The 24,739-nt window shown below is 41.3% G+C and overlaps 1 protein-coding gene across 1 annotated transcript in view; it reads right to left on the bottom strand.

The window, feature by feature from the left end:
• The window catches only part of syne1a (spectrin repeat containing, nuclear envelope 1a), a 126,780-nt gene that overhangs the window by 88,654 nt on the left and 13,387 nt on the right, over positions 1–24,739 (bottom strand). Inside the window, exons 10-50 of the mRNA XM_030772170.1 lie at positions 24,006–24,115; positions 23,708–23,746; positions 21,780–21,887; positions 20,463–20,600; positions 19,800–19,964; positions 18,464–18,576; positions 17,832–18,000; positions 17,418–17,514; positions 16,161–16,357; positions 15,737–15,901; positions 15,040–15,192; positions 14,706–14,849; positions 14,357–14,506; positions 13,854–14,012; positions 13,256–13,420; positions 12,673–12,807; positions 11,509–11,667; positions 11,024–11,232; positions 10,759–10,840; positions 10,209–10,373; positions 9,965–10,126; positions 9,567–9,613; positions 9,458–9,506; positions 8,855–8,995; positions 8,460–8,620; positions 8,219–8,369; positions 7,627–7,854; positions 7,426–7,521; positions 6,950–7,137; positions 6,048–6,171; positions 5,782–5,948; positions 5,218–5,371; positions 4,420–5,045; positions 3,763–3,942; positions 3,287–3,437; positions 2,744–2,902; positions 2,323–2,505; positions 1,949–2,050; positions 1,271–1,474; positions 778–985; positions 211–323 (exon numbers count right to left, since the gene is read on the bottom strand). Coding sequence (XP_030628030.1) covers positions 211–323; positions 778–985; positions 1,271–1,474; positions 1,949–2,050; positions 2,323–2,505; positions 2,744–2,902; positions 3,287–3,437; positions 3,763–3,942; positions 4,420–5,045; positions 5,218–5,371; positions 5,782–5,948; positions 6,048–6,171; positions 6,950–7,137; positions 7,426–7,521; positions 7,627–7,854; positions 8,219–8,369; positions 8,460–8,620; positions 8,855–8,995; positions 9,458–9,506; positions 9,567–9,613; positions 9,965–10,126; positions 10,209–10,373; positions 10,759–10,840; positions 11,024–11,232; positions 11,509–11,667; positions 12,673–12,807; positions 13,256–13,420; positions 13,854–14,012; positions 14,357–14,506; positions 14,706–14,849; positions 15,040–15,192; positions 15,737–15,901; positions 16,161–16,357; positions 17,418–17,514; positions 17,832–18,000; positions 18,464–18,576; positions 19,800–19,964; positions 20,463–20,600; positions 21,780–21,887; positions 23,708–23,746; positions 24,006–24,115 — 6,416 coding nt within the window. The remainder of the gene's footprint in view (positions 1–210; positions 324–777; positions 986–1,270; positions 1,475–1,948; positions 2,051–2,322; positions 2,506–2,743; positions 2,903–3,286; positions 3,438–3,762; positions 3,943–4,419; positions 5,046–5,217; positions 5,372–5,781; positions 5,949–6,047; positions 6,172–6,949; positions 7,138–7,425; positions 7,522–7,626; positions 7,855–8,218; positions 8,370–8,459; positions 8,621–8,854; positions 8,996–9,457; positions 9,507–9,566; positions 9,614–9,964; positions 10,127–10,208; positions 10,374–10,758; positions 10,841–11,023; positions 11,233–11,508; positions 11,668–12,672; positions 12,808–13,255; positions 13,421–13,853; positions 14,013–14,356; positions 14,507–14,705; positions 14,850–15,039; positions 15,193–15,736; positions 15,902–16,160; positions 16,358–17,417; positions 17,515–17,831; positions 18,001–18,463; positions 18,577–19,799; positions 19,965–20,462; positions 20,601–21,779; positions 21,888–23,707; positions 23,747–24,005; positions 24,116–24,739) is intronic.

The following is a 24,739-nucleotide window of genomic DNA, read 5'->3' as shown; positions in this document are numbered from 1 at the left end:
CCTATAAAAGTGAAATTTGCAAAAGTTACTCAACCATTGACTAATTACTTTTCATGATAGACAGAAACCAACCACACTTAGGGATGCACAAGTGTATGATATACTTATTAAAAAACATTGGAGGAACTGCATCTTTCATTCAGTTTTGTGGATTTCTTTTTGACCATCATCATGTTGTTATGTTATGACGACAAGGTGATCTGCCTCTACCTTGACTTTCTGAAGCTTAGCTGAAATAACAGAAGCATCTCCTGATGGCTCAATGCAGTCTTCTATCTCTTTCTCCAAGTCTGAGAGCCAGTGCAGGAAGTTCTGAGTTTCCTCTGCTCAGCAGCAGTTTTGGGAGAGAGAGAGAGAGAAAGAGAGAGAGAGAGCGAAAGAGAGAGAGAGAGAGAGGGAGAGAGAGACATACATGTTGTCCAGATTGCTAATGTGGGCGTGTTTGGATGGAACACTTCTTTGTTGTCTTGGTAACAAGCCTGAACCAATCCTCTTGGGAATAAGGATGCGTTCTATGGGACCGTCAGTATCAGTGGCGCAGGTGTGCAGTAAAACATGCTTACTCAGAGAAGAGTATCAGCCCATATTTAACATAGAACACTACGCAACAATAGGTTTAACAATACCATTCACCAATATCAGTTTATCTCTGCTCAATATGAATCTTTAAAAAAAAAATTACATGACAACATTTATTAACTTTGGAGGGGCTAGACCGTATCATATATAGTTTACCGCACTCATATTCTTTTAGAATTCAATCTGTCTTTTCCTCACCACTAAAATGATGGAGCAGGGTGTCCTGGAGTGACCCTAAGACCTGGGTACAGCGCTGGGCAGCAGACTCACTCCTCTTGACTAAGTCAGTGATGTCATCGCTAAGTCGGGTTAACTGCTGAGATGGGTAAGCTCTACAGAGCACGCCCAGAGACTCACATGCAGACTCCAAACTGTCTTCCAACTGTTTGAGAATTTTCTGGATCTCCTGACGGGACAAATAGTAAGATTCAAACAGTAACCACGGAGAACTTCAACACATGGCCTTAACTGCTTTGCGAAACTTAGAAAGAAAGATTATTATGGCTTTGTTTGGCTTGTAATATCATATTAGAAATTCTAATTTTAAGCATTTTAGAGGTCCAGCAGTGGACAAAACAAACAAAACCTAATAAAAACTATGCCTATCCAAAAGCAATGAAATGTTGCTCATATGGTAACTACAGTATGCACATTAACGTCATTCTGTGTTTGTTGTGAGCAAAAGGTACACCTTTATTTTTGATAAATCCTCTGGTTCAGATGCTTTAGACAGTTGGGACAGTGAGTCCTCTGAGGTCTTCAGCTGCAGTGTTATCTGGGAAATGAGGTCATCTATCCTCTGTTTCTGTGAGTTGAAGTCCTGGACCGTGATTCTGGTCTGTTCATAAACCTCTTGAACGTGACAGATCTTCCTTCTCAAATCTCCCTCCTTAATCTGAAACATATCAAAGACACTTCCTTCAGACAAATTCACCTCACAAAAATTCACAAAATGGCACCTTCATGTGTATGTTTAAACTTTGTGTTTTTAAGGTGGATAAAGACACAAAATTTGCAAGCACCTTACTTCCACGATGTTTTAAAATGATGTTGAAAAAAGGTAGCTGGCGCATTACTTTAATACTGATTCAGAAACCATTTATAAACCAACAATAATCAGGATGCACATACTGATATATGCACACATACTGGAAATCACCCATCTATTCATGTATTCATCAAAACTAAATCTGATTTGGATGAAATCAAGCCACAGCATGAATTATTCATTTTAAATGCTTCAAATCACCTGACCAAACCAGAGGCATAAACATTAATAAATATATGAATATAAATAGATTGATTATAACAACATTTTTGAGCATACAGATAAAGTGAAGAACAGATTGAAGAGGAAGAATGATTTGACCTGGAGTTCACTGGGTGGTTGTTGGTTTCTGATAAGCTCCTGTAACTCATTCACTTTCTCTCTAAAGTCTTGCATTGCCTGCCGCTTCCTCTCTAACTCCAGCTGCAATAAATAAAGAGCAGAACATTTAAGAAGGGCCATTTTCTTCTGCCGCTTTCCAGTGTAGTCTCTGAAATACACAATAATGGACTGAATCACAGTATTTAATTTGAACAGTCTGTTAAGCATTTGGGTTGAGGTACCAGTTTCTCAAGCTCTGGAAAGCTCTTGATATCCTTGGGAAAACCAGGCAGTGACAGTATGATTGTGAACTTTTGAATTATTTCTGTAATCTCATATTTTGACAGAACAGTACCAGTTTAAAGGGGTCTAACCTTGAACATGGAGAGGTGTTCTTCGATGCTGCGACTGGTTGGCATGTTAGTGGTGACCTTGCTGAACTCAGAGACTGAGACATCAGCCCAGCGTTCAATGTCATCAGCCATTTTATCGATATCGTTCCACAGCGCCATCGAGCGAGAGAGACGATCAATATCAGTGTCCATTTTGTCAGAGACCTGTGACAGGGAGCGCGCAAGTCATGTAAAGAAAACATATTCTAGTCAGACTCACATTCAGCTGACATTTTCAGTTTGCTTTTCAATGATTTTGGAGGGCAAACAGCAGAAGTGAAATGGATATAAGGATGGAATACTGGGAGGTTCAAGTACATTTGTAGTAGATCAGGGAGAGAGGACAGAGAGAGAGAGAGAGAGAAAGAGAGAGAGAGAGAGTAAACAGTCCGGGCCCACTCACATCAAGCCAATGGTCAACAAGAGCATCTCTCTCACTCCTGATGCTCTGGACATCACATTCTGGAAGCTTCTTCAGCTCACTCAGCAGATGTTTGCTTTTACTGATGAACAAATTCAGCTCCTCCTGAGTTCCGGCTAATTCTGGCCTTACTACCTTAAGCTAGACAGGGCGAGACAGCCATGCCAGAGATGACAGTGTCAGAAACAGTCCTACTGCTTCACAGTCTAGACATTTCATAATTCAGAAGGTGGAAGATTATCATGCCATATTACAACTTCAGAAAAAAAATACTCTCAGCTAAAAAGGCCATAAAAATGTTAATGTCAGAAAATGTATAGAGGGGTGTAGTTTCACTAAGGGTGACCTTCCTGTATGTAAAAAAAAGTGGGTATTTATGAACATTGCTATCAAACTGATATTGAGCTTTAAATTACAATGAACTAAACTGACAGTTATGTCTTACTAAAAAAGGAGGGTTAATGCAGTGTGTGGAAGAAACTGCCTGTTCTATAGTAGTTTGATACAGTAAGTGTTAGATCTCACCCGTGATAATGTTCTCCCAATGTCTCCCGGGTTATTGAGGTCAGACTGGAGAGTAGTGACCATCTCAGCTCGCTGCACTGTGGAGCTGATACTGGAAAGAAGGTTCTGGTAGTCCTTAAAGAGCTCCACCAGCAGACCACACTGCTCTTGACTGGACAGAGATTAACGATGAATCATTTAGTTATCAATAAATCAGTCACTATAACAGAGGGTTGATCATCTTTCATCAATAATAAATAAAACATCACTGAGGAGAAGCTGTTGGGAAAAAACAGACACAAAAATGGACTGAATAATGCCAAAATATTAATTCAATTACTTAAAAATACTTTTCTCACTCATCTATTCGCTCAGTTAATAGGATATAACCATCCTGTCATTCACACATCTCAGTCTACTTAACTGGATGTACTTTAAATGATGCTCCTGTACGTAAAAGTGAAAAATCAAAAGAGGTAGTGAGCTGAAGAATTCACCCATCAGAAATGAGCCTTTTGATATTGTCCCAGGTGGACTGAACCTGGTCCACCTCTCTCTGTACATCCCCTGTTTCCTCAGAGTCAGCCCGAGCAAGGCGAGCTCCTTTCTCCCCTAACCACAGCTGAGTGTGCTGTAGAGCCTGGAGCTCATCCTCCAGCTGTTTCAACATCCACAGCCTGATCAACAGAGAGAGAGGGCGAGAGAGAGAGAGAGACAGACAGACAGAGAGAGACAGACAGGCAGAGAGAGAAACAAAGGATATGCAGAGATGGTTTGGTTTTGCATAGTGTCACAACAGAATCATATAAACATATATGATATACATATACATTTTTTTCAGATACCAAACATTTTCCTTAAAAAGTCAGTCACAATTGGCTCTGTTCAATAGAAGTGATTTCTCTTTTCAACATGTAACACTGTTTTATCTACTATCCTCTACAGCCCTAATCATGAAACTGAGTCTATGCTTGAACACAGACAATGAATGATGTTTTTCAACCGTGTGTCTCATTTCCCTAAATAAATAGATACGATCAGTCCGGTATGCACCATCACAAAGCAACGTGAAAACTACGTGTCTTATTTAAGCACTGTACTCTGTCCAAACATGATTAATGCTTTATTAGCTGCCCTGCTAAAGAAAGATGTACCTTTGCTGAAAGGCCTGGACACTGGCCTCCAGTGTTCCCCAAGCAGAGGCCCTCTCCTCCAGTTCTTTCAGGCTCCTAAGGAGCAGCTCCTTTCGTGACCTAAAGGAGCTCCACATAGCTCCTAACATCTCAGCTTCACTCTGTTTCATACCCACAGTCCTCTGCAGTGTCTGAAGCCCCACCCCCAGGGCATCGGCCAGTCCTCTGCAGGACGTTCTACTGCCATTCGCTGTGCCCAGATTGAGGCGGGCTTTACTCAGGCTGCCGTCCACAACAGGTGTCCGTTCCTCCAAAGCAGCAACCTCCTGGGCCATCTCCCCCAGCTCCTTGTGCAGATTATCAGCCTTTGAGTGATCCCAACTCCTCCCTCCCTCAACAGTCCCTTGGAGATGCTGGATGGAGTCACTCGCAGCTTGGTGGGCCTCCAGGAAGGCTTCTAGTTCGACTAGAGCCTCACCTCGGTGCTGCACCAGGCTCTGAGCTTCACTGAACAGTTGTAGGCAGTCCTCTCTCCGAGCCTGGAGATGCTGGAGCTCCTGTGGGTCACAGCAAAGGCAGAGAGCACCCACTTGTTTTTGTAAATCCTCTGTGATGTTGCGCTGGGTTTCAAGAGATGTCCTGTCATCCTTCAACAGAAAAAGCAGATATTGATGCACTACATTTCAGTTTTGATACAAACACAGTAAAAACAGAGAAATATCAAAACAAATTTTGACAGATGAACAATTGTGTAAAACTGATGGAAGGATGGATCTGTGGATGGATGGACAGATATGACAATAAACTGCCTTTACATACCTTGACCTGGGCTTTGGCTGTTGATAGGTTGCTGATGTTGATTAGTGAGGTAGCTCTGAGGTGACAGAGGAAGTTCTCACTCCATTGGGTGAGACCAAGCAGGGTGTGGTCAAACTGCTCCAGCTGAGAGAGATGAGACTGTAGCTGCTGAATCCTGTGAAATTATGAACAGCTTCAGATAAGCAGCACAAATACAATCTTTACATATTATTAGGGGAACATCTACCCCTTATAAGGGACAGTCTCTAGAGCCCATCTCTGTGTGGTGATGTCATTAGTTTACTTTCATGGGGCTCTCAGCCTCAGATGTTGGACATCTGAAGGAATTAAATAGAAAATAAAAATATTTTGAGGACAGTTATTACAGGATCCAAGAACTAAGTGCTTAGCTATGTAATTGCAGCTATTTGCACCAGAATTTTAATAAATCATACATTTCCACAGATCTACATATTTTGATTTACATCAATCAAAAGATAATAACCACAAAAATCACTCAAACAAGTGTGCGGTTCACAAGTGGTGTCTGTCCTCATGAGCAAAAGAGCAGTTTATGTACCCTACCTGAGAGGCAAGGTCTTGCTGAATGAGTTCCATCTCTCCTCCAGGTTTCTCTGGTCATCTGTGAGCTCTCGTACCCTCTCCTCTGGGGCCATGGGATAAAGGGATGCCCCAAGCGTCTTAAGCTCCACACACAGACACTCATGAGCAAGGACCTTGGACTGGAGGTCCTGATCAAGAACAGCACTCTGGTTATAAAAACTTGTATTCATGCTGGTTGATTTTCACAGAACTGTACTACGGGTGTGTTTTATTCGGTCATAAATTACCTGTAGTACTTGTAGTTGGTTTTGTAGTTTGGCTTTGTCTGTAGACAGGTAAGGAGAGTCTTGGCTACAGACAGACTCACATCTATCTAGCCAAAACTTCAAAACTGAGTGATCCCTCTCATACCTGAGGGAAAATGCACACACACATAGATGTGACGATATAAAAACACAGAGTTAAGAGTTTGGTTCTAAGTCTGAAGTGTGACATCACTGTATGTCCTCCATAACCCCCCTCTCACTGTGCCCACTGTTCTCAGCTCTTTATTACATTTAAATGTATTCAAATTAATTCATTTTAAAGTAGTTTTAAGTGAACTCATTGACTCTGCACAATAAACACTCAAACACGAATAGACTTACAAATACACACACACACAAGCACACACACACACAATCACAAGCATACACACACACGCACATACGCACACACACACACACACACACACGCAAAAGAATACACACATACACACACACACACACACACACACGTATACACAAAGACATACCCACATACACACTTATCAGGTATCAGCTAGCTACATGGTGTTATTACCATTTCTCAGCAGCTGAGTGACACTGATAAAAATTGATGTGAACAACGTTTTCACAGCATCCAAGACTACAGATAATCCTCAATTCTCACATGCACGCAAACACACACACACACACACACACCAGACACCACAAGCAGATCACTTATAGACGATGCTAATCCCACTCAAGTATAGAGTTCTTAGTGCTACAGAGCAGAAGATAAGCCATGCTGTTCACACGTTCACTCAAACACACACACACACACACACACACACACACACACTCACACACAAGCACACACACACGCACACACACATTGTGAAGCTACTGCTGGTGCCTACTAACACATGGTTCACATGCACACTTACTTCTGCCATAGGGTCAGCAGGTTTTCAAGAGTGGTCTGTTTCTCTATTGCCTGCTGTGTGTGTAGTGTATGAATCTGGTGGAGGCTTGCAATCTCTCCCTCCATCTGACCCCTGTCAGCCAGCCTTCTCAAACCCAGACTCAAAGACACCAGCCTGGGCTTCAGCTGCTTCAGAGTCTGCCCGACATCCTGGAGGAAGATGGCATGCATATGTGTATTCAGATGATACACTGTGAAAACTCATAGTAAAGTTGTTACTATCAGTTACCAAAGTACCAATTAAAATAACTCTAAGAGTGTTTCGGTTAATCCAGTAAACACTTTTCACTGTCTATATGATTAGCATTCTCCAGTACATTGTGCACTGGAAAATTAACATTGACTCTGCTGTGAAGAGATACAAGACTCAAATAATAAAAACAGAGGCACAGGCTCCCAAACAACCCCAAAAGTATATTACACGTTAGTAATACTTACCATGTGTTCGTTTAGAGCCTTGTATGTCTCTGATGGTGATGTACAGGTGACTGGCTCATTCAGTTTATCAGTGAGCTCTTGCATTGCAGTTTTCACCTTATATACACAAAAGACATAGCATAGTAAAGATCATAGCGCAAGTTTGATACTCACCCAACAAATCCAAATCATTACAGAGGCAGGTTCAGATAAAAGCATTACCTCATCCAGATCTGAGATGAAGCTCTTACTGTGGGAGGAGCTCTCGTCAAGCTCCACCCCTCTCTGATCCACACTCTCTTTAAGCTCCTCCCAGTATCTGCCAATCTGGGCTAATCTGGCCTTCACTCGCCCTGCCTCCCCTGGAGTCATGAACTGGGTAATCGTCTGAAACTCCGCCTCCAGTCTACTCAATACCGCTGCCCTCTCTTCCAGCCCCGCCCCTACCATCTAAGCCAGAAAAAAATGGGGAGAAATTGTGAAAACATAATCAGTTGAATCTGAACTATTGCACTATTTACTCCAATTCATGGTCTTAATGACAACTAACAGGATGTGTTCCCAAAAACACTGAACACTTCAACATTAAAGGTCCTGCAGAAAAGATTTTTTCTTCTTCCCATGAAGCAGCTTTTCACATTCTGGGAACTTTTACCAGATTCTGAAATGAAACTGGTAACTGTGTTTTTGCTGAGAGCACATGCATAAGTCATGAGGGCTGTGTGACGTATTGAACATACAAAACTAAGAGGCTAAAATTTCCAGCAGTAGGCTTAAGATGCAGTGCCTTTTGAGGTCTCTCTGTGAAGACTACCTGAACAGAATGAATCTGTGTGTCCAGTGGAGTGGAGGAATCAGACACAGACTCCACCTCTCTCTCTTTCTCACACACCCAAGAGGAGAAAGACTCGGATTCTCTGTTGAAGCGCTGCCACCAAGTCTGCATTATCTCCATCTTAGTCACTCTGAATAAAGAGAAATAAGGAGCAGCGTTAGCAATTATCAAGGCAAACTAAAGAGTCATTAAAAACTCAGTAATATAAGCGAAATATTACATTTTTCTGAAGTTTCTCTGTATTTCTTGGACTTTCTCTTTACTGGTCTTGGCCTGGTTCCAGAGTAAAGATTTGTTGGGCTGACCAAGTTGGATCTCAGCTGCCATCTTCAAGAGACGTTCTGCCCGTGTGGTGAAAGTTTCACTCTGTATGTGTAGTTCCTACACACACACACACACACACACATACACACACATACACACATATACACGTCCAGGTTTACAGCAGACAGCAGTACAATATTAAATTCATATCATGCTAATTCCACTGACTTCTGTGGATTTTTGCTGTAACACATATAGAATTGTTAACAAAATATGCATGTCAAAAAGGGTAGATATAACATTAAACCAAAAGACAACCATATACTTCAAATAAGGAGTTTATTCTCTCACCCTAGCATGTTCAAGGTGTGCTGTGAGGTCCTCCAGACTGCTGAAAATGAGTTCCCTCTGCAGGATGGGAGTGGCACTGCACACATACTCCCACACTGCGTCCCTTTCCCGCTCAAATTCTAGCCATGCACTAACAGTGGCCTGCAACACCGAAACAAACATTATAATGTATCCACATTTCCATACACTCAGATTCAAAGTCACAGCGTGTTTTAGCTCTGCACACCTGATTCAGCTCATGAAGAGCTTGATAGTCAGGAGGCGAGTAGAATTAGATATTATACACTGGAGCTATCATAAACATCAACAAGGAGGCCTGTTAAAATGGATTATGAAATGCTGCATAAATTTATCTGAAACATAAACTCATTTTATGACACATAATATGATAAAACTGTCACATGATATGTGATTTTGATAAAAAACATAGCTTCACTAATGAAGTCTTATACCTGTGTTTGTGGGACAACCATAAGGAACAAAACTGTGCATTTTATACAATGCTGAATAGACATAAAAAGCAATGACTTGATGTTTTAAGCATAAAAAATGAAACTATGGTGGACAACTGGATATAGGTCTGGTTCTGGGGGTCTGGTATACCTGCAGGTTTTTCTCCCGAGCCATCCTGAAAGGCTCTGCTTCACTGGGCCTTCCATGTGGTTGTCTACTCTTGAGACCTCTGTCCATCTTTGGGAGAACATTGGACTGCTGCAGCTTGACATCCTTCACCTTGGCCTGCAAAGACTTGAGATGTTGCTGTACACATTAAAGTGATCAGGAGTAATGGGAAAAGGCAGAGAGAGAGAGAGAGAGAGAGAGAGAGAGAGAGAGAGAGAGAGAGAGAAAGTATAGCGAGGGAAAGAGTAAGATTAGAGACAGCAGAGGGAAAAAAAAGATAAGGAGAAAAAGAGGAGGTGAGGATTAACATCTGAGAGCTCTAAAAAAGAGATTTACTAGAATCAAATACCTCACTGACTTATACGTTAAGCTTTGGTTAGCTCTGCATTAAATATAACAAAGAGTGAACTACATAACAGACACTTAAAAGCTGTGAAGTAGCAGTTAAGATGAAGTAATGGGAGCCATACTTGGTGACACTGCCCTCACCTGATGAATGAGGAGTAACTGTTTGGCTTCTGTGGCACTTTCGGCGTTCAAAATCCTAGAGATATGTTTCTCCTCTTCGTCCTCCTCCTCTTCCTCCTGCACCACTCCGACCTCAGCCTTCACCTTTACCATTTTATCACCATTAGTTACTCCAGAAACATCCTTACCCTGGAGAGAGATAATAGGTTAGTACCTGTTAATATGCTCACACCAAAGCCACACCTCCACCAACACACACTTTTACCTCGGTCAGAGAGGACAGAAGTGCATTGAGGTCAGTAGAGAGTCTCTCTAAAGCTGCTCTCTGTGTCTGAACCTCAGGTCCTGGGCAAAGCTCCTCCAACACTCCCAGACGACTCCTCAGCCAGACAAGAGTCTCCCTCTGAGCTCTCACTGCTCCTCTCATCACCTAGAGGAGAAACAGTGAGAAAGAGAGAGAGAAAAAGAAACAGAAGGAGAGAAAGAAAGAGAGGATATGGGCGATAGGTAAGAGGATGGAAAAAGAGAATTATAGGCATATAGGCAAGAGAGTTTGAGGTTAGAAGGAATATGAATGAGGTGAAGGGAAAAGGTGAGAGGTGTGGGTTGGGTGGAGGGTAGGAGAGAGGTTGACAATGTTGACAATTCAGGGATGAAGTGAATAAACAGATGAATCAAGAGAAAGCCTAGAGAGTTTGGTAGAAAAAAGCATGAGCAAATATAGAGTGAAGGTTTGATTTGGCAGGATCGTGCAGGATCTGATTTAACCACAGACCTGAGTAGAGCATGAATTAGCTACGGTTCAGTAACCTCACCTGCACAGTGGAATTCTTGTTCCCGCTCAACAGCAACTCCTGACTCTGCTGTGTGGACAGCCAATCAGAGAGCTCTCCGAACCTGGAGCATTGAACACCATGGAAATACTGTACACATGCTTGTTTAATCTAGGCCAGACAGTAACTTACACTACAAGCTGCTGTGTATTCAGAAATGAAGCAGCTCAAAGACCTCCATTAGACTTCATACATAGTTCTATATATACACACGTTCCAAGTCAGCCAAGTTAAAGTCACTGGGTACCTGGCCTTCCACTCCTTCCACTTGTCTGGGTGCTGCTGGAGTCTTTCATGCATTTTCTCCACGAGATCTCTGAGCTCTGACACAGCAACTCTGGTTTGGGCTAAAGCTCTCTGGGCTGGGTCATTCTCCGGAAGGTTCTGACAGAGCTCCTCCATGGTTTTCAGTCTCCTCTCACATGCAGACAGAGGATCTTTATCTCTGAAGAAAGACTGTCCACACACACACACAAACACACACACACACACATACACACACAATATAAACAATGCTCATTTTCTTGAATTCCTTTCAAATGTTACGCTTATTTTTTTCTGTTTTTACTTTTTCCCCTACAGTCTGGAACTCCCTGTAACTCTATTCATCTTCCTACCAGTCCTTTCCAATCCTCTCTCAAATTCCAGTTCTTTCCTTCAATTTTCTTATTTTTCTTACTTCCGTAATCTTTCCCATTATTCTTAGTTTTACCCCCTTTCTCCTCCTCTCACCCTGTGTTCTCGGATCACTCTTTCACTGCTGGCTGTGGATAAGGCCTTGTCTTCTCTGTGTAGCTCCACCTTACAGTCCTGTAGCACCGCCGCAACTCTGCGACGCTCAGCCTCCACCCTCAGACGTAGCCGATGGGATGGGGCCTCTGCCTGGATATCCTAAAACAAACAAAAAAAAAAAACCCATAACTTTAGAATTGACACTTATATCACTAAATAACATTTCATTTAGTTTAGCGATTAGGACATTTATCAGTCTGTAACACTTCAACTCTAAAAACTAAAGATGATCTCTCTATTTGTCCAAACATGAAAACCATCTCAACACAATGCAAAAAGTCAAGAGCAGTTGTTCTTCAGAACAGAAATGACCATATCCTTATTAAAGATGTTAAGACTAAATAAAGACTAAGACTGGACTGGGTAATGTGCCTCCTGAAGAGCTAAAGTATAAACAGGGTTTTGCTTCACCCTTACACAGACATACCCTATTGAACTCATCAAGTTCCTACAGAGTCTCAGAATACTATACTCAGACTAGATCAGAGTTGCAACAAAACCCTCAGGAGTACAGCCCTCCACGTGTTGTTCTGCCCAGACAGAGACAAAGGCTTAGATGAAGGGATGGGTTAAATATAGGGCTATTCTGATTCTCCTCTATTTATGGAGTCTTCCTTTAATTATTATGGATATTTTGGATAGATTTTTATCGAGTTGGGGTCCTAGTTCTCTTTTAGAAGAGTGATTAAGATTAGACTGACAGCAGGAAAAAAAAAAACGTGACGCCAAAGGAATTAGGTCCTCTGCTCCACTGTCCATCATGCATTTCATTCTCATTAAGCAATGAACGGAGCAAACACGTTTAAGAGCCCAGTTAAACTTCACTGCTACACTGACTGACATATTTAGGATATTGTCATCATGGAAAAACAGTTGTTAGCATGCATTAGCATTTCCCATTGCACAAATACAAGATTTTTTTTTTGTTTTGTTTTTTTTACCACCATTAAACCATTTTTGACTTAATTAATTTGATAAACATCACACTCAGCCAGGGCCGTTTGATGGCGGTCAGTGGTATCACTCTCTTCAGTGTTTAACTTGCTTCCCACTGTGATAAATACCATGAAGTACAAGACTCTTTATCGCCATATTAGCGCTAACCTTCCACTGTTTATGTAGCATTCTCACAGTCTCCTGAAGCCCTCTCTGCTCTTCCTCTGGTAAGATATCTGTGAGGTCATCACATGCCTTCAGGAACACACTCAGAGTCCGCTGGTCCATTCTCCCAAAGAACTCCTGAGCACAAACCACCATTAATTATCAATGGTCAACGCTAAACCATGAGGTCAGAATGGAGAGATATACTATTATGAAAAAGAACAAAAAGTTTCCTCCAAATTCATTTAGCTTGAGAGAGAGAGAGAGAGAGAGAGAGAGAGAGAGAGAGAGATCTACAGACTTCAGGGCAACATTAATATATTCACCTCATAAATTAGGTCCATTTAATGAGGTCAAATATATGCAGACCTCAGCAAATGGTCCAATAAATTTCCCTTGACTGGGAATATCTGCCCCATCTCTATCCCATATCCTCTACATCCTAACATCTTTCAGAGAAATTCAGTTGAACCTCAAGAAAAATTCATTCATTTGGTCATTTATTTCCTTTTAAAAGTTTTGTTACTTTATTATTTTTTAAACTCTATTTTAATTTCTGAGTTTGTCTTTTTTATTTTTTACACACATTATGTTTGCGTAGCAGCTCCTCAGGGTCGCCTCTCTCCTTTAGACACGCCTGGCCGATCCGGAGCACTTTTTCAAGCTCCGCACGGGACTCTTCAAACCTCCGGGTCAGGTTACTGTTGGCCTCTGCAACCCTTCTCCACTCTGCAGCCTCCCTCATCATAGCCTAAAAACAAACCCTGATTCAGCCATTCATGAACAACTGCTCATCTAACATAAACACCACGCGGCTCCAGATATGCCTTCTCAGTGCTGTCCAACCTGGGGATCCGTGTTTCAAAAGGATTTCACCTCACCTGGTCAATTAGTCTAGACTGATCAGAGTAAATGTCTCTAGGAGCATCTCAAAGAAACAGGTATATACAATTAGTATTGTTATAAAAACCTTCATGCGTGTAGATCTCCAGAGGAGAGTTTTTCTGATCAGACGACTAAGCGACAGACTTCAGTTTGACTATGCTGTATGCTCTGTTTTATAAGAAAAAATACTGTAATGCAAATCCCTGAGGCTGCAGGTCATAAAGGTTACATTTGTAGACATGGGACAGTATAATGGTGAAATGCACTGTAGATTTATGGGAAATGAAGTGTATACTGACCTGTGCAGTGGTCTGAAGTTCAGTCACTCTGTTCTGCAGGAGTGACGGGTCAAAGTTGCGTAGGGTTTTAGCATAACACAGTGACCTCTGCAAGCCATGGTGGCTTCTTTCCACTGCACACAGACACCTTTTACATGTCTGCTGATGGGATTGGAGCTCCTGCATCAAACACACAAATAAATAAACAAACAAACAGATTCAAGCCCGACAAATAAACAATCATACACTGTTCTATATGACTAGGGTACAAATGGTGGACAACATCTGAAACATATCTGGCAACGTAACAGATTCTCATATTTGATCTCCCTCACTCTGGTGTTTGTCTCACCATTTGCTCATTTCTGTCTCACTTAATGTAAATGATTGTCAAGTCTTGACCCTGCTGCTTGGGTCCTCATTCTTGCCTCACTTGTTATCTACGGTTTGTTACATCAAGCTTCTCTTTTGTTATGTTTCAGTTGAACTCATATCTGTCCCACCTGGGCTCATGTTTGTCTCACCTTACACTTGACTTTGTCATGTCCATCTGTGATGATGCGTCCAGCTTGCTCTACAGTTTGGTAGAATGTTGAGATGTGTCTCTCAAGTTCCTCCAGCAGAGGTAGCAGTGACTGGCACTCCTTCAGCAACAACACACACTTCTCCTTTATCTGAGCAGACACACAAAAAACAGGAGGTAACATAGACATTTCAAAGAGAGGTGAACTCATAAAAGGACTTGAGGATATATACAGCTATTGTTTCTTTGACAGCAAAGTAGGACTGTTGACTACACAAACGGTCAATGAGTTAATAAGCATTAAACCAATGAGTTACTACCAAGCATAAAAATATGATTTAGAACAAGACCTTGTTTAGTTGTGCTTTGAACTTTGTAATGTTGGAGAGTGTTTGAGAGCGTTCCTCATGGAGAGTGTCTTTGGAGAGGAGTTGTGCAGAACGGACAGCCATTTTATACTGTGTCTCCATGGCTGGAACACTGTGCTTGATTTCCTGCATGTTACACAAGAAGTTGCCAGAGAGAGGACAAGATTTGGGTTTCAGTGTTTGGTTTTTATTCTTAGGGAATACAAAACATTTTTCTCAAAGATTAGTCAATATGTTAACACAACACATTCACACTCATATACTAACAACAAATACGCAGACACAGAGGTTACACACTGAACCTTCACTTTTTTACCTCAACATCCTGCACGAAAGCCCTAACACCCAGAAGAGAGACTTCAACACGTAAGTTCAGTTTGGCCTCGGAAGATTCCAGAAACTGTCTGAGAGACGAGACAGCTTCCTGGCAGTCCTTTTGAATCTGTTCAGGGTCTTCAAGACGGGCATACTACAAAAAGGAGGGGGGAAAATCAGCACATGCAAAAGAGGAGCGCTCTTGGTGTTTAACTCGTGCACTGGGAAACAATATTTGTTTAGAGCTCTGTCCTGGGGCAGCATATTTTCATCCTAGCCAAGCTCTAACACGCCTGATCCAGCTCAGCTAATGTTTACCAGGGCCTTGGTGAGATAATCCATGCATACTAGATCAAACATTTGCTGTGCAGTGAGTCCCCAGGACAGAGGCTAACACTCACTGATATAAAGAGTCAAAAAGAAAAAAAAAAAAAGCGAGAGAAAGGAAACTGAGTATCTCCTCACTTCAGTCAATTAGAGTCTGATCCTCTGATCCTATACGTGCGTGTTGTTAGAACTAGTAATGATAAATTCAAACAAATACAGTGTTTGCATTAACCTGACTGTCCTTTGATCAGAAATCATAGATGTGCTCCCCACTCTCCCTCTGCTTGACGTCACTGACTTGAAAAGTATTTAACCCAACATGATTCAGGAAGCATGCTGTGTTGTCATCCTTTCCTCCGCTCCCTCGTTACCTGCTTGACTTTGACGAAGAGCTCCCTCCATCTCCCGTTGAGCAGTAGCAGCTGCTGCTTCAGGTCACGTGACACAGTCTCATCACATGTCTCGATGAGGAAGTTACCTGCATCGTTCATCACAGCATGTTTCTCGATCCAGTCAGGAAGGTTCCGGAAGAATTCCTGAAAGAGAGGAGGGGGGGAGGGAAGAGAGAGAGAGGGAGAGAGAGAAATACAAAATACCTGTAGATTAGATTTTGTTACTTTGAAACCAGGCTTTCCTGAAACTCTGTTGCTGAAAACATAACACAAATATTTGGCTTACGTGTGTGCATTTGTGTGTGTGTGTGCGTGTGAGAGAGAGAGAGAGAGAGAGAGAGGGAGTCTATGCCTTTGAGATGTACTTGTGATAAGTCCAAAGTGTTTTAAGTGTGCATCTCACCCGTTTGGTGTTCTCAGGCTGTCTGAGTGCTCCCTGAGCATCTTCCAGCCAAGCTTGGAGAGAGGTGACGCAGTTGTTATATCTCTCCCAGTTGGAGAGCACCTCATCCAGCATGGACTTAACACTGCGTACCTCAACAGCCAGACTTCTCCACTGAACAGCCACAAGCCTCAAAAAACGCCTCACGCCCTCCTCAGCTGTGAAATGAAAAGAATAGCACTGTCATACCATAACAATAAAGGGACATTCTTTCAAATAGACAGAGGCAAGCAGAAAATCCACTAATACACACAATAGCAAATTCACAACAGAAGCAGACCGAAAATGAGTGGAAAATACAATAATGATAATGAAAGGAGGACTGCACTGCAATTTAGAAATAAAACAAAAAAATTCGAGTTTATCTGACCACAATGAAAAATATTCACTAAATTTTGCCGTGACGCACTACTTGTCGATGTCTCAGTTAAATATTGTTGATTGCTGATAAAACAGACATGTGTACACTTATGAATAGAGCATAAAATTTCAACAAAGAAATGAGAAAATGTTTGCCCTGAAAATAGACTCTAGCAGACCAATGAGAGCAGTGGAGGAATCAAAGGAAATACTACGATTTGGGACTTCATTTTTGAGGTCGACCAATCGGCTTTACCACCTGGGGCAAAATGAAAGCAAGCACCCTGAGAGTAGCCAATTAGAACATCTCCATTAATGGACTGGAATTCCCGTCTGAGTGGAGTGCCTGGAAAACTCATTTACCAATAGCTGGAGAGGGGGGAAATGGAAAGGGTTGGAGGGAGGGTGGGGAAGAGGAGACAGCAGCTAGACGCTACAGGCAGAGACAGATTGACTGCTGAGCCCCATAAGAGTTTAACTGACTGAGGGTGAAACAAGGTGAACGAGTTCCTCCAATTCCAGCCTTAGGACAGAAAGAGTGAATGGAGAAAAAAATGACCTAGAAACCACACTTTATGCTGTTCTAATGTATTTCCATAACAATGTAGGTGATATCATTTGAATAAAACTACATATCATAATCCATCATTACAGATTTTGCATATCACACTTTCCAAGTAGAGTACTGAGAGAAAATACAAAGAAAGATGAAAAAAGAAAGGGAATGGAGACAAAAGCAGAGGGATTCTGGAAACTATTGTAGATGTTAAGTCTCAGGACACACCTAAGCCTGAGACCATCAAAAAAACAAAACAAAAAATCCCAATAGAACACATGATTTTTTTAATGAAACCTTACCCGAGCCATCAGCCTTCATGTAAAGCTCTGCAGCCTGTGTCAGTGCATTGTGCAGGGCCTCATACTTCTCAAAGAACTGCTGTTCTTCCACAAATGACTACCACACAACACAGAGAACAGAGGTTAATGTAGGGTTCATTTACATCAGTGGCTGACTAATTGGGGGAAAAATACTTTAAATGATGTCAGTTTAACTAATTAATTCAGAATTTTAAAAAAATGAAAGGAAATCTGCGGGCCTTTAACCAAGAACAAGGTTAGACATTCATTCAGAACTATCTGCATATGACCAATAATATAAAATTATGATTTGTTTTACAGGAACACCGTAGGGGAAAAAAATCAGAAGGAGAACGAATACTGATGAATGTGAGAGAAATAAACACAGTTCATGGACGACAGTAACAAACTCACAGTATAATTTTGCAGCAGCAGTTGCAGGGACTCACGTTGACCATATTTAATAATCCAGGACTTGAGCTTGGACTCCGCCAACATTAGAAATGCCAACATACGATTCTTCAGCTCCAAGAATTCCAGTTTGCACATGTGAGTGTGTGAGACACTAGACACATAGTTGAGTCTAAGAGAAATCCAACAAAAAAAAAAAAAAAAAAAAAAAAAACAAGTAAACAACTAAAAAAAATCATTAACTGATTTTAATGCATATTAGATGAACACCAAAAAAAAAAAAAACCCATACAATGGATAAAGCTAGCAGCACAGCGATCACTTTTTGTACTAAACATTGCCATTTCAATTGTATTTCATTTTTTAAATTGATTGGTTGTTGAAATGGCCTTATTCTTAACATGTCCTTGCTAAGTTCCCAGAATTATGGGAGCTTTATGAATGGAGATTGAGCGGAAAACACAATATTCAGTTTTATTGGAAATCACGGGAAAATAACCAGATTTTGTGTTATTATTATTTACAGAACGTTTCCACTGCAGATTCTGAACATCCTTATAACATCCCTGTCATAACATTTGGTATTAGTTTCATAAGAAGCCGAGGCAGTAGAGGGGTTAACACCAGTCACTCGCCTCTCAGCCAGGTCCTGGAGTTGCTCTGCGGGAATGGGAACTCCATTGACACAGCCGTCTCTGTGGATAACCTGAAAAGTCTCCTTGTGTTCCTCAAGGCTCCTGAAGATCTCCTGTACAAAAACACGAAAACATTGATTCAAAATTTTCCCAGTTTAACCAAATATAACTTATTATGCTGTAGCAATCTTACAGATCTTAACCGTGGTTAAACAAAGTAGCATAGCAAACAGCAACGATGGTTTGAAAGAATCAGAGTGGTTCTTTTTTGGTGTTTTTACAATGCTGATCACATAATCATGCTTTTGGGAAACCTAACCGGGACTACTCAAAGAACAAAACAAAGCTTATTCTGCTTTCATTTCCTTCCCTCACATCCTCCCTCCCTTCATCCCCATCTCCCTCATTCACCAGACTCTTTCTTTATTCTCTATTCAGTCTTTCAGATGCCTCTTCAATTTTCCATCCATTGTCTCTACTCTTTGAGGCTGACAGCTTCTTCGTCTGAAGACCGTAACTAAATGCATGGGATACCAAATTACATTACATAAATGAAATAATGGCATGACATCATGTGATGTGGACCATGTTTCCTGCCACTCTAAATTTCACTATGAATGTGAGGCCAATGTCGGATCTGATGCCCCAAATGGCTAATATGCAAGTTGATTAAATTTAAGCCTTAACCAATACAACCGGGTGCTGGCTTCTCAATCTTGGTGGTTATCCTAAGCAAAACATTTCACATCCCTCCTGTGTACTTGGACTTCACCGTACAGCACCTGTCTGCTATTTCACAAAACGACTAAATGTCCAAGACATCAACTGTAGTTATGTAACAGAAATTTGTCAATTAAGGACTAAAGGTCAGGTAAATATGACAGGAGCATAGCCAGATATTATGACTGCTTATCTCTAGGCATTTCTCTCTTGGGTTTCACCAAGATGTTCTCTGCCATCACAGCCACATTATGAAAATATCAACTTTATTCACATGTTTGAGACAAATTATGAGTGATGCATTACAAACATTGTTTACCACTCAATGATGCAGTGATTGCTTTTGAATGAGCTAAACAGCGGAGACTTTAGCAAATCAGATCCAGAGCTGTTTAAATGATTCATTTGTCCCTTCTACAGACAAAGGCTCCTGACAACAATGTTCATTTACCCCACCTACGGTTTTTTTTTTTTTTAGATCACAGGGTAAGATTTAATTAAGCACAATTTAAATCCATTGTTGCCTCAGTCAGTCTGCATTGTGTGTGGGTTTAGTTGAGCGATGATGTTCTTTTTTTTTTTTTTGTTCCCTGTGTCTTTTGTTCTCCCTGTATACCTGGTGCTGCTGGCGTGTTCTGTGAATGGCCTCTGCACTTTCATCATGCGTCTGATGAGGAGCAGGCTCCTCTCGTAAAGCTCCTTCTGCCTGGTGCAGCCACGACCCCACCTCCCCCAGAGCACCTGGCAACCTGCCGTCCAACTCCAGGTGCCAGTCGAGGAGCTGAGGAGAGAAAATTTGAGTGCTCAGCATGGTTTGAGAGAATTTTTTTTCTGCTGTGTTTGGAGGCATCTATCCAAACTGAATACAAATTCATCCATGTATTGCTGTATTTCTAGGGATCTCATAACATTTCCAGTGCTGGATGTTTAGCTAATATGCAGGTGCGTATCGGTCTCACTATCTGTCTGTTATGTGCTTAGGATTCAGTGCCCTGCTGTCTTTACTTGGCTGTCAATCAGACAGGACTTCATATTATTTGTTCCAGCATGCTGTTAAAAGATGCTTAAATATATTGGCAAGTGGACAGATAATACACTTGGAAATAGCTCACAGCAGTTAAACATTACTTATGCATAATACTCAGAAATACCCTATTCAGAACATCCCACTGTTTTTTAATGTTTATGAATACCCAAACTCCACATTTGTTTAGGTTTTGTACAGTGGTTAGTATGAGCTTATAGTGGTGACTATTTGAGTGGTTTGTCAGCCCTTTACCTTGATGGACACTCTATCCCAGACCTGCTTGACCAAAGCCTGGTCCACTGTAAGCATCCCGTCTTTCTGAGTGGACTGAATGGATGACTCAGCCTGCTTCCTCCTCAGCTCATACTGAACACGGTAATATTTAAAGGCCTGAGAGAGCAGGAGGGGGTGGAAGGACACAAATCAGACAGACTGAAGTTATGTGGGGTTTTTTGGGGGGGATGCCACATACTAAAAAAAAGGATATACATTGATGGATTCGGCCAGCTATGGACATCAATTTCTTTTAAATGTTCCACTTTCTCAGTGCAGTAGGTGGTCCCCACCAGGCGGTTGGTAAGATCGGTCTGTTGAATATGCAATGTATCCCTGGGCTCTTTCTCAATGAGATTGGATGAAGCAAAGCAACCATCTACTCTCTGCTGTCTGAAATCAGTGATTATGCAGATAATGAGAGTGCCTTCACTATGCGTGTGTGTGTGTGTGCGTGCACGTGTGTGTGTGTGTGTTTGTGTGTGCGTGTGTGTGTGTGTGTGCGCGTGTATGTGCGTGCGCACACGAATTTGTGCATGTTTCTTTCCACATGAAAGCGAAGTGTGATTCTTCAAAATGTGTTTGCTCCAAGACATACATCAGGCAACATCAGGTACCACTCTTATTACACAACCTTTCAAATTACTACTACCCCCAAACCCTTCTCACTTCACTATATATGTAACACATTATACCTGTGCCTAACCATGACATCCATATATATATACACATATTGATATATATACTGTCGTTTAGCTGACGCTCTTATCCAGAACAACCTACAATCATTAATTTGTATGTCAAAGGTCACAAAGTCTAGAGCTCTCTTGGGGTTAAGTGGCTCTCCATTAATACCATAAATATCAGCACTGTCCAATCATGCTTGGGGACCATGCTTGGGGACCATAGTGCATTCCCTTAATATTACAACATTACCACCACACAAACAGTTATAACCTAGTTTCTAAATTATTTTTACATGCCCAAAGTTGCCTCCTCTTCTCTTTTTTTAAAGAAGTTATAAAAACACTGATGGTACAACCAAAGGTCAGTAATGAGAAAGTCAATCCCATGTATGAATGATTCCTCAAAATACATTAAATCCAAAAACTATTACCCTAATCCTCATTTTCAACATTCAGTCAAATTTCCCTCCTACATACACAGATCTTGAATAAGTGCTTACCCACTCTTACCCAATAGCCCTTCCATGCTAACCTCTAAAATACACTGATCCAAGCTTTTATTCTCTACACCCCCCCCCCCAAAACCACACACACACACACATCAGCTCACCTGATACTGCTGACTGAGACTTCCTCCTGTGCTCTGTGCCCTTTCACAATCTCTCTCCAGCTGATCCAACCACACCTTCAGCTCCTTCAATCCCTTCCGCTTCTCCCTCTGAGAGAGAGAGGTGGAGGAAGAGGGGAATAAATACAAAGAGAAACAGATGCAGTGACAGTGAAGGTAATAGGGTGAAGGCCTGATGCACAGAAGCAAAGAAGCGCAAAAAAGGGAGAGAGTAGATGAGAGAGGAATTGACAAAAAGGATTGATATAGATGGATTTGACAGAGAGAGAGAGAGAGAGAGAGAGAGAGAGAGAAAGAGAGCTTGAGAGAGAGGGAGAGATAAAGAGAGAGAGAGAGAGAGAGAGAGAGAAATAGGTAGAGTGAAAGAAATATGAAGAGGGCGAGCAATAGCATATGATATTCGATTGGGTGATAGAGGGAGTAGGGACTATAGCAATTCAGGGAAAGAGATGAGAAGAGTGGGAGTTAGCAGAGAGGCAAAAAGAGACACTGTGCAAAAGAATAGAAACTGAAAGAGGAGGGAGCCAGGATAAAAAGAAGGATACACAAAATGAGTGGATTTAGTAAATTAGACTCGTTACCAGCAGGAGACAAAAAAAAAAAACCTCATCTTCTATCCAAAAGTCATCACACTTAGTAGTTCATTCAGTTTAAGCAATTTGATCTAAGCAATTATGTAGACCAAATACACATTCCTAATGTTTAATTCACACAGACAGCCCTAGCAGTGGAATTTTATCATTTTTAAAGCGTTGGGAGAGAGCTTTCCTGCTGAGAGGAATACCCTCTTTCCTGATTGTGTGCTTTTGCCCCCAAACCACTCGACAGGAGAGCAGAAAATTAGCTCACAAAACTGCTTTGCAGGGGAGATACTAATCATTTTACACACCTTCATCAAATCCATTAATGCAGCTATGAGAGTAACTCAACTGAATGTCACTGAGCAGCATCCGTCAAAGACTGTGAAATGATGTTTGAGTTCTCCTTTCAGCTCACAATATAACCACCAAGGCAATACCTTTGGGTGGTTAAAATAATTAAAATATGACCTTGTTCAAGTCCTTTGTGCTTTGAATCTTCCTATTATTTTGTATGTGTGTGTGTGTGTGTGTGTGTATATATATATATATATATATATATATATATATATATAAAATGAAATTTCATGGTTAATTTAATTAGTGCCAGATTGGAATGGGCTAATTACAATGACGCATTCGTGTAAGAGAGGGGTAGCCGGGTAACGGCAACAACCTTTTGACAATTAGAGTTAAAATGGATAAATTTGAAACGTGACAGAAGACTCTGTTTGTATGATGAAACTAAATTAAGACAGACCCTGAGTAGAGAACTCTTTGGGTTAACCCTTAAAGTTCATTCAGTTGGACCTTTGCGACATGGGTGGATTCACACATTTGGTAGTACAATAGTTTAATAACAGTACGGATGGAGGTCTAGCCTGATGGAAAACTATCCAATAATATTTAAAAAGATATGCTAAAGCTTTCCATCAAAACGTACATGTCTGCTCACAGGGGCTTGCCATAGGCTGTCATTGTAATGGTAATCTAACAGAAATCCCTGGTCCTAATACTAATATGATGATAATACAAAAAATATCATACAGGACATTCTTCCTTTATCACATACCCAATCCCCAAGGGAGGAATAAAAATCAAATTTCCTTTATGTAAAGGGAAAAAAATAGACCCCTGTCGGTTTCAGCACCAGTCTCGTATGATGATGCTTTTTTTAACACAAGGTGGTGAAACTGTTCTGGAAATTAACACATGCTATCCACAGAGACAAATCCTATGACAGACAATATTCAGACTGATAGGACGAAAGCCCATAAACCCCAGAGTAAGAGACTAAATATGGGGTGAACAAGTTACTGTGTGTAAACCTACCTCTAACATTTCCTCAATGGCTCGAGGTGTAAGAGCAAACTGTGAAACACACACAGCCACAATAAAGCAAGAATATGCAGCAAAGACCAAGTATTCATGCAGAGAGAGAGAAAAACAGAGGGATTAAGAAAGGAGAATGAGATGAAAAGAGAGAAGTGAAAGAAGTTCTACATGAAGATTCAGACAACCATTTAAAGAAAGTGGATAAAGACTGAGGCTGGCACAGTAGTTGATGGGTTCATAATGAATGGATTTGAAAAGAAAAGAGAAAGGTGTGTAGTTTTGTGAAGAGGAGTACCTCCTCAGACAACTCCTCTGTCGGTGCTTCTTGGGGGTCAGGGTGGTGCTTCAGGAACTCAGCCACATACGTCATGATCGACTTCTCATCCGGTTTATCAACGTCCACATCTGTAGCCCAACACACAGGGGGCTTTAGGAAACCGTGGAGTGGTCCATTACTCTGCCCCATATTACCCGCATGTTTGTGATCAAACAAACATGCTTTCTGTTTACATTTTCCCTTCAGGTTTCACGTGGAGTGATTCCTCACATTCAGTCCCCGAGGTCTGAAGTCCTGCTGGTTTTCGTATCACACAAACGCTATGGTCTCTGATTGGCTGAAGAGTGCATAGATCTGATTCCTTGATAAAAAAAAATATGACTTATGATGATGTGGGGACATCAACCAGCAGGACCTCGGAGTTCCAGGATTTGATTTGACTAACCCCGATATGGGGTTTTATTTTTTGCCTTTTTGTCCCTTATTCCCCCGATATATTTTCTTTGAATAAAGCCACTTGGCCTTTCCTCACCCGTAACATTTTTTTTAAATGACATGAGGAGAAAATATTGCAAGAGAAGCAAACAATGACAGAATAACTACAGATACCCTGGACAATACCAGTGGATTCTGGGATTTCAAAACACGAAAGTTCATGTTCAGACCAATGCACATCACGATTCTGATGATCCTTATCTTTTTCAGAATTCTGAATTTTTAAAAAATGTAAACCATATACCATGTTACTATAC

The sequence above is a fragment of the Chanos chanos genome, chromosome 4 (assembly GCF_902362185.1).
Source record: "Chanos chanos chromosome 4, fChaCha1.1, whole genome shotgun sequence".
Classification (NCBI taxonomy): Eukaryota; Metazoa; Chordata; class Actinopteri; order Gonorynchiformes; family Chanidae; genus Chanos; species Chanos chanos.
This window is presented reverse-complemented; position numbering and strand designations above follow the sequence as displayed.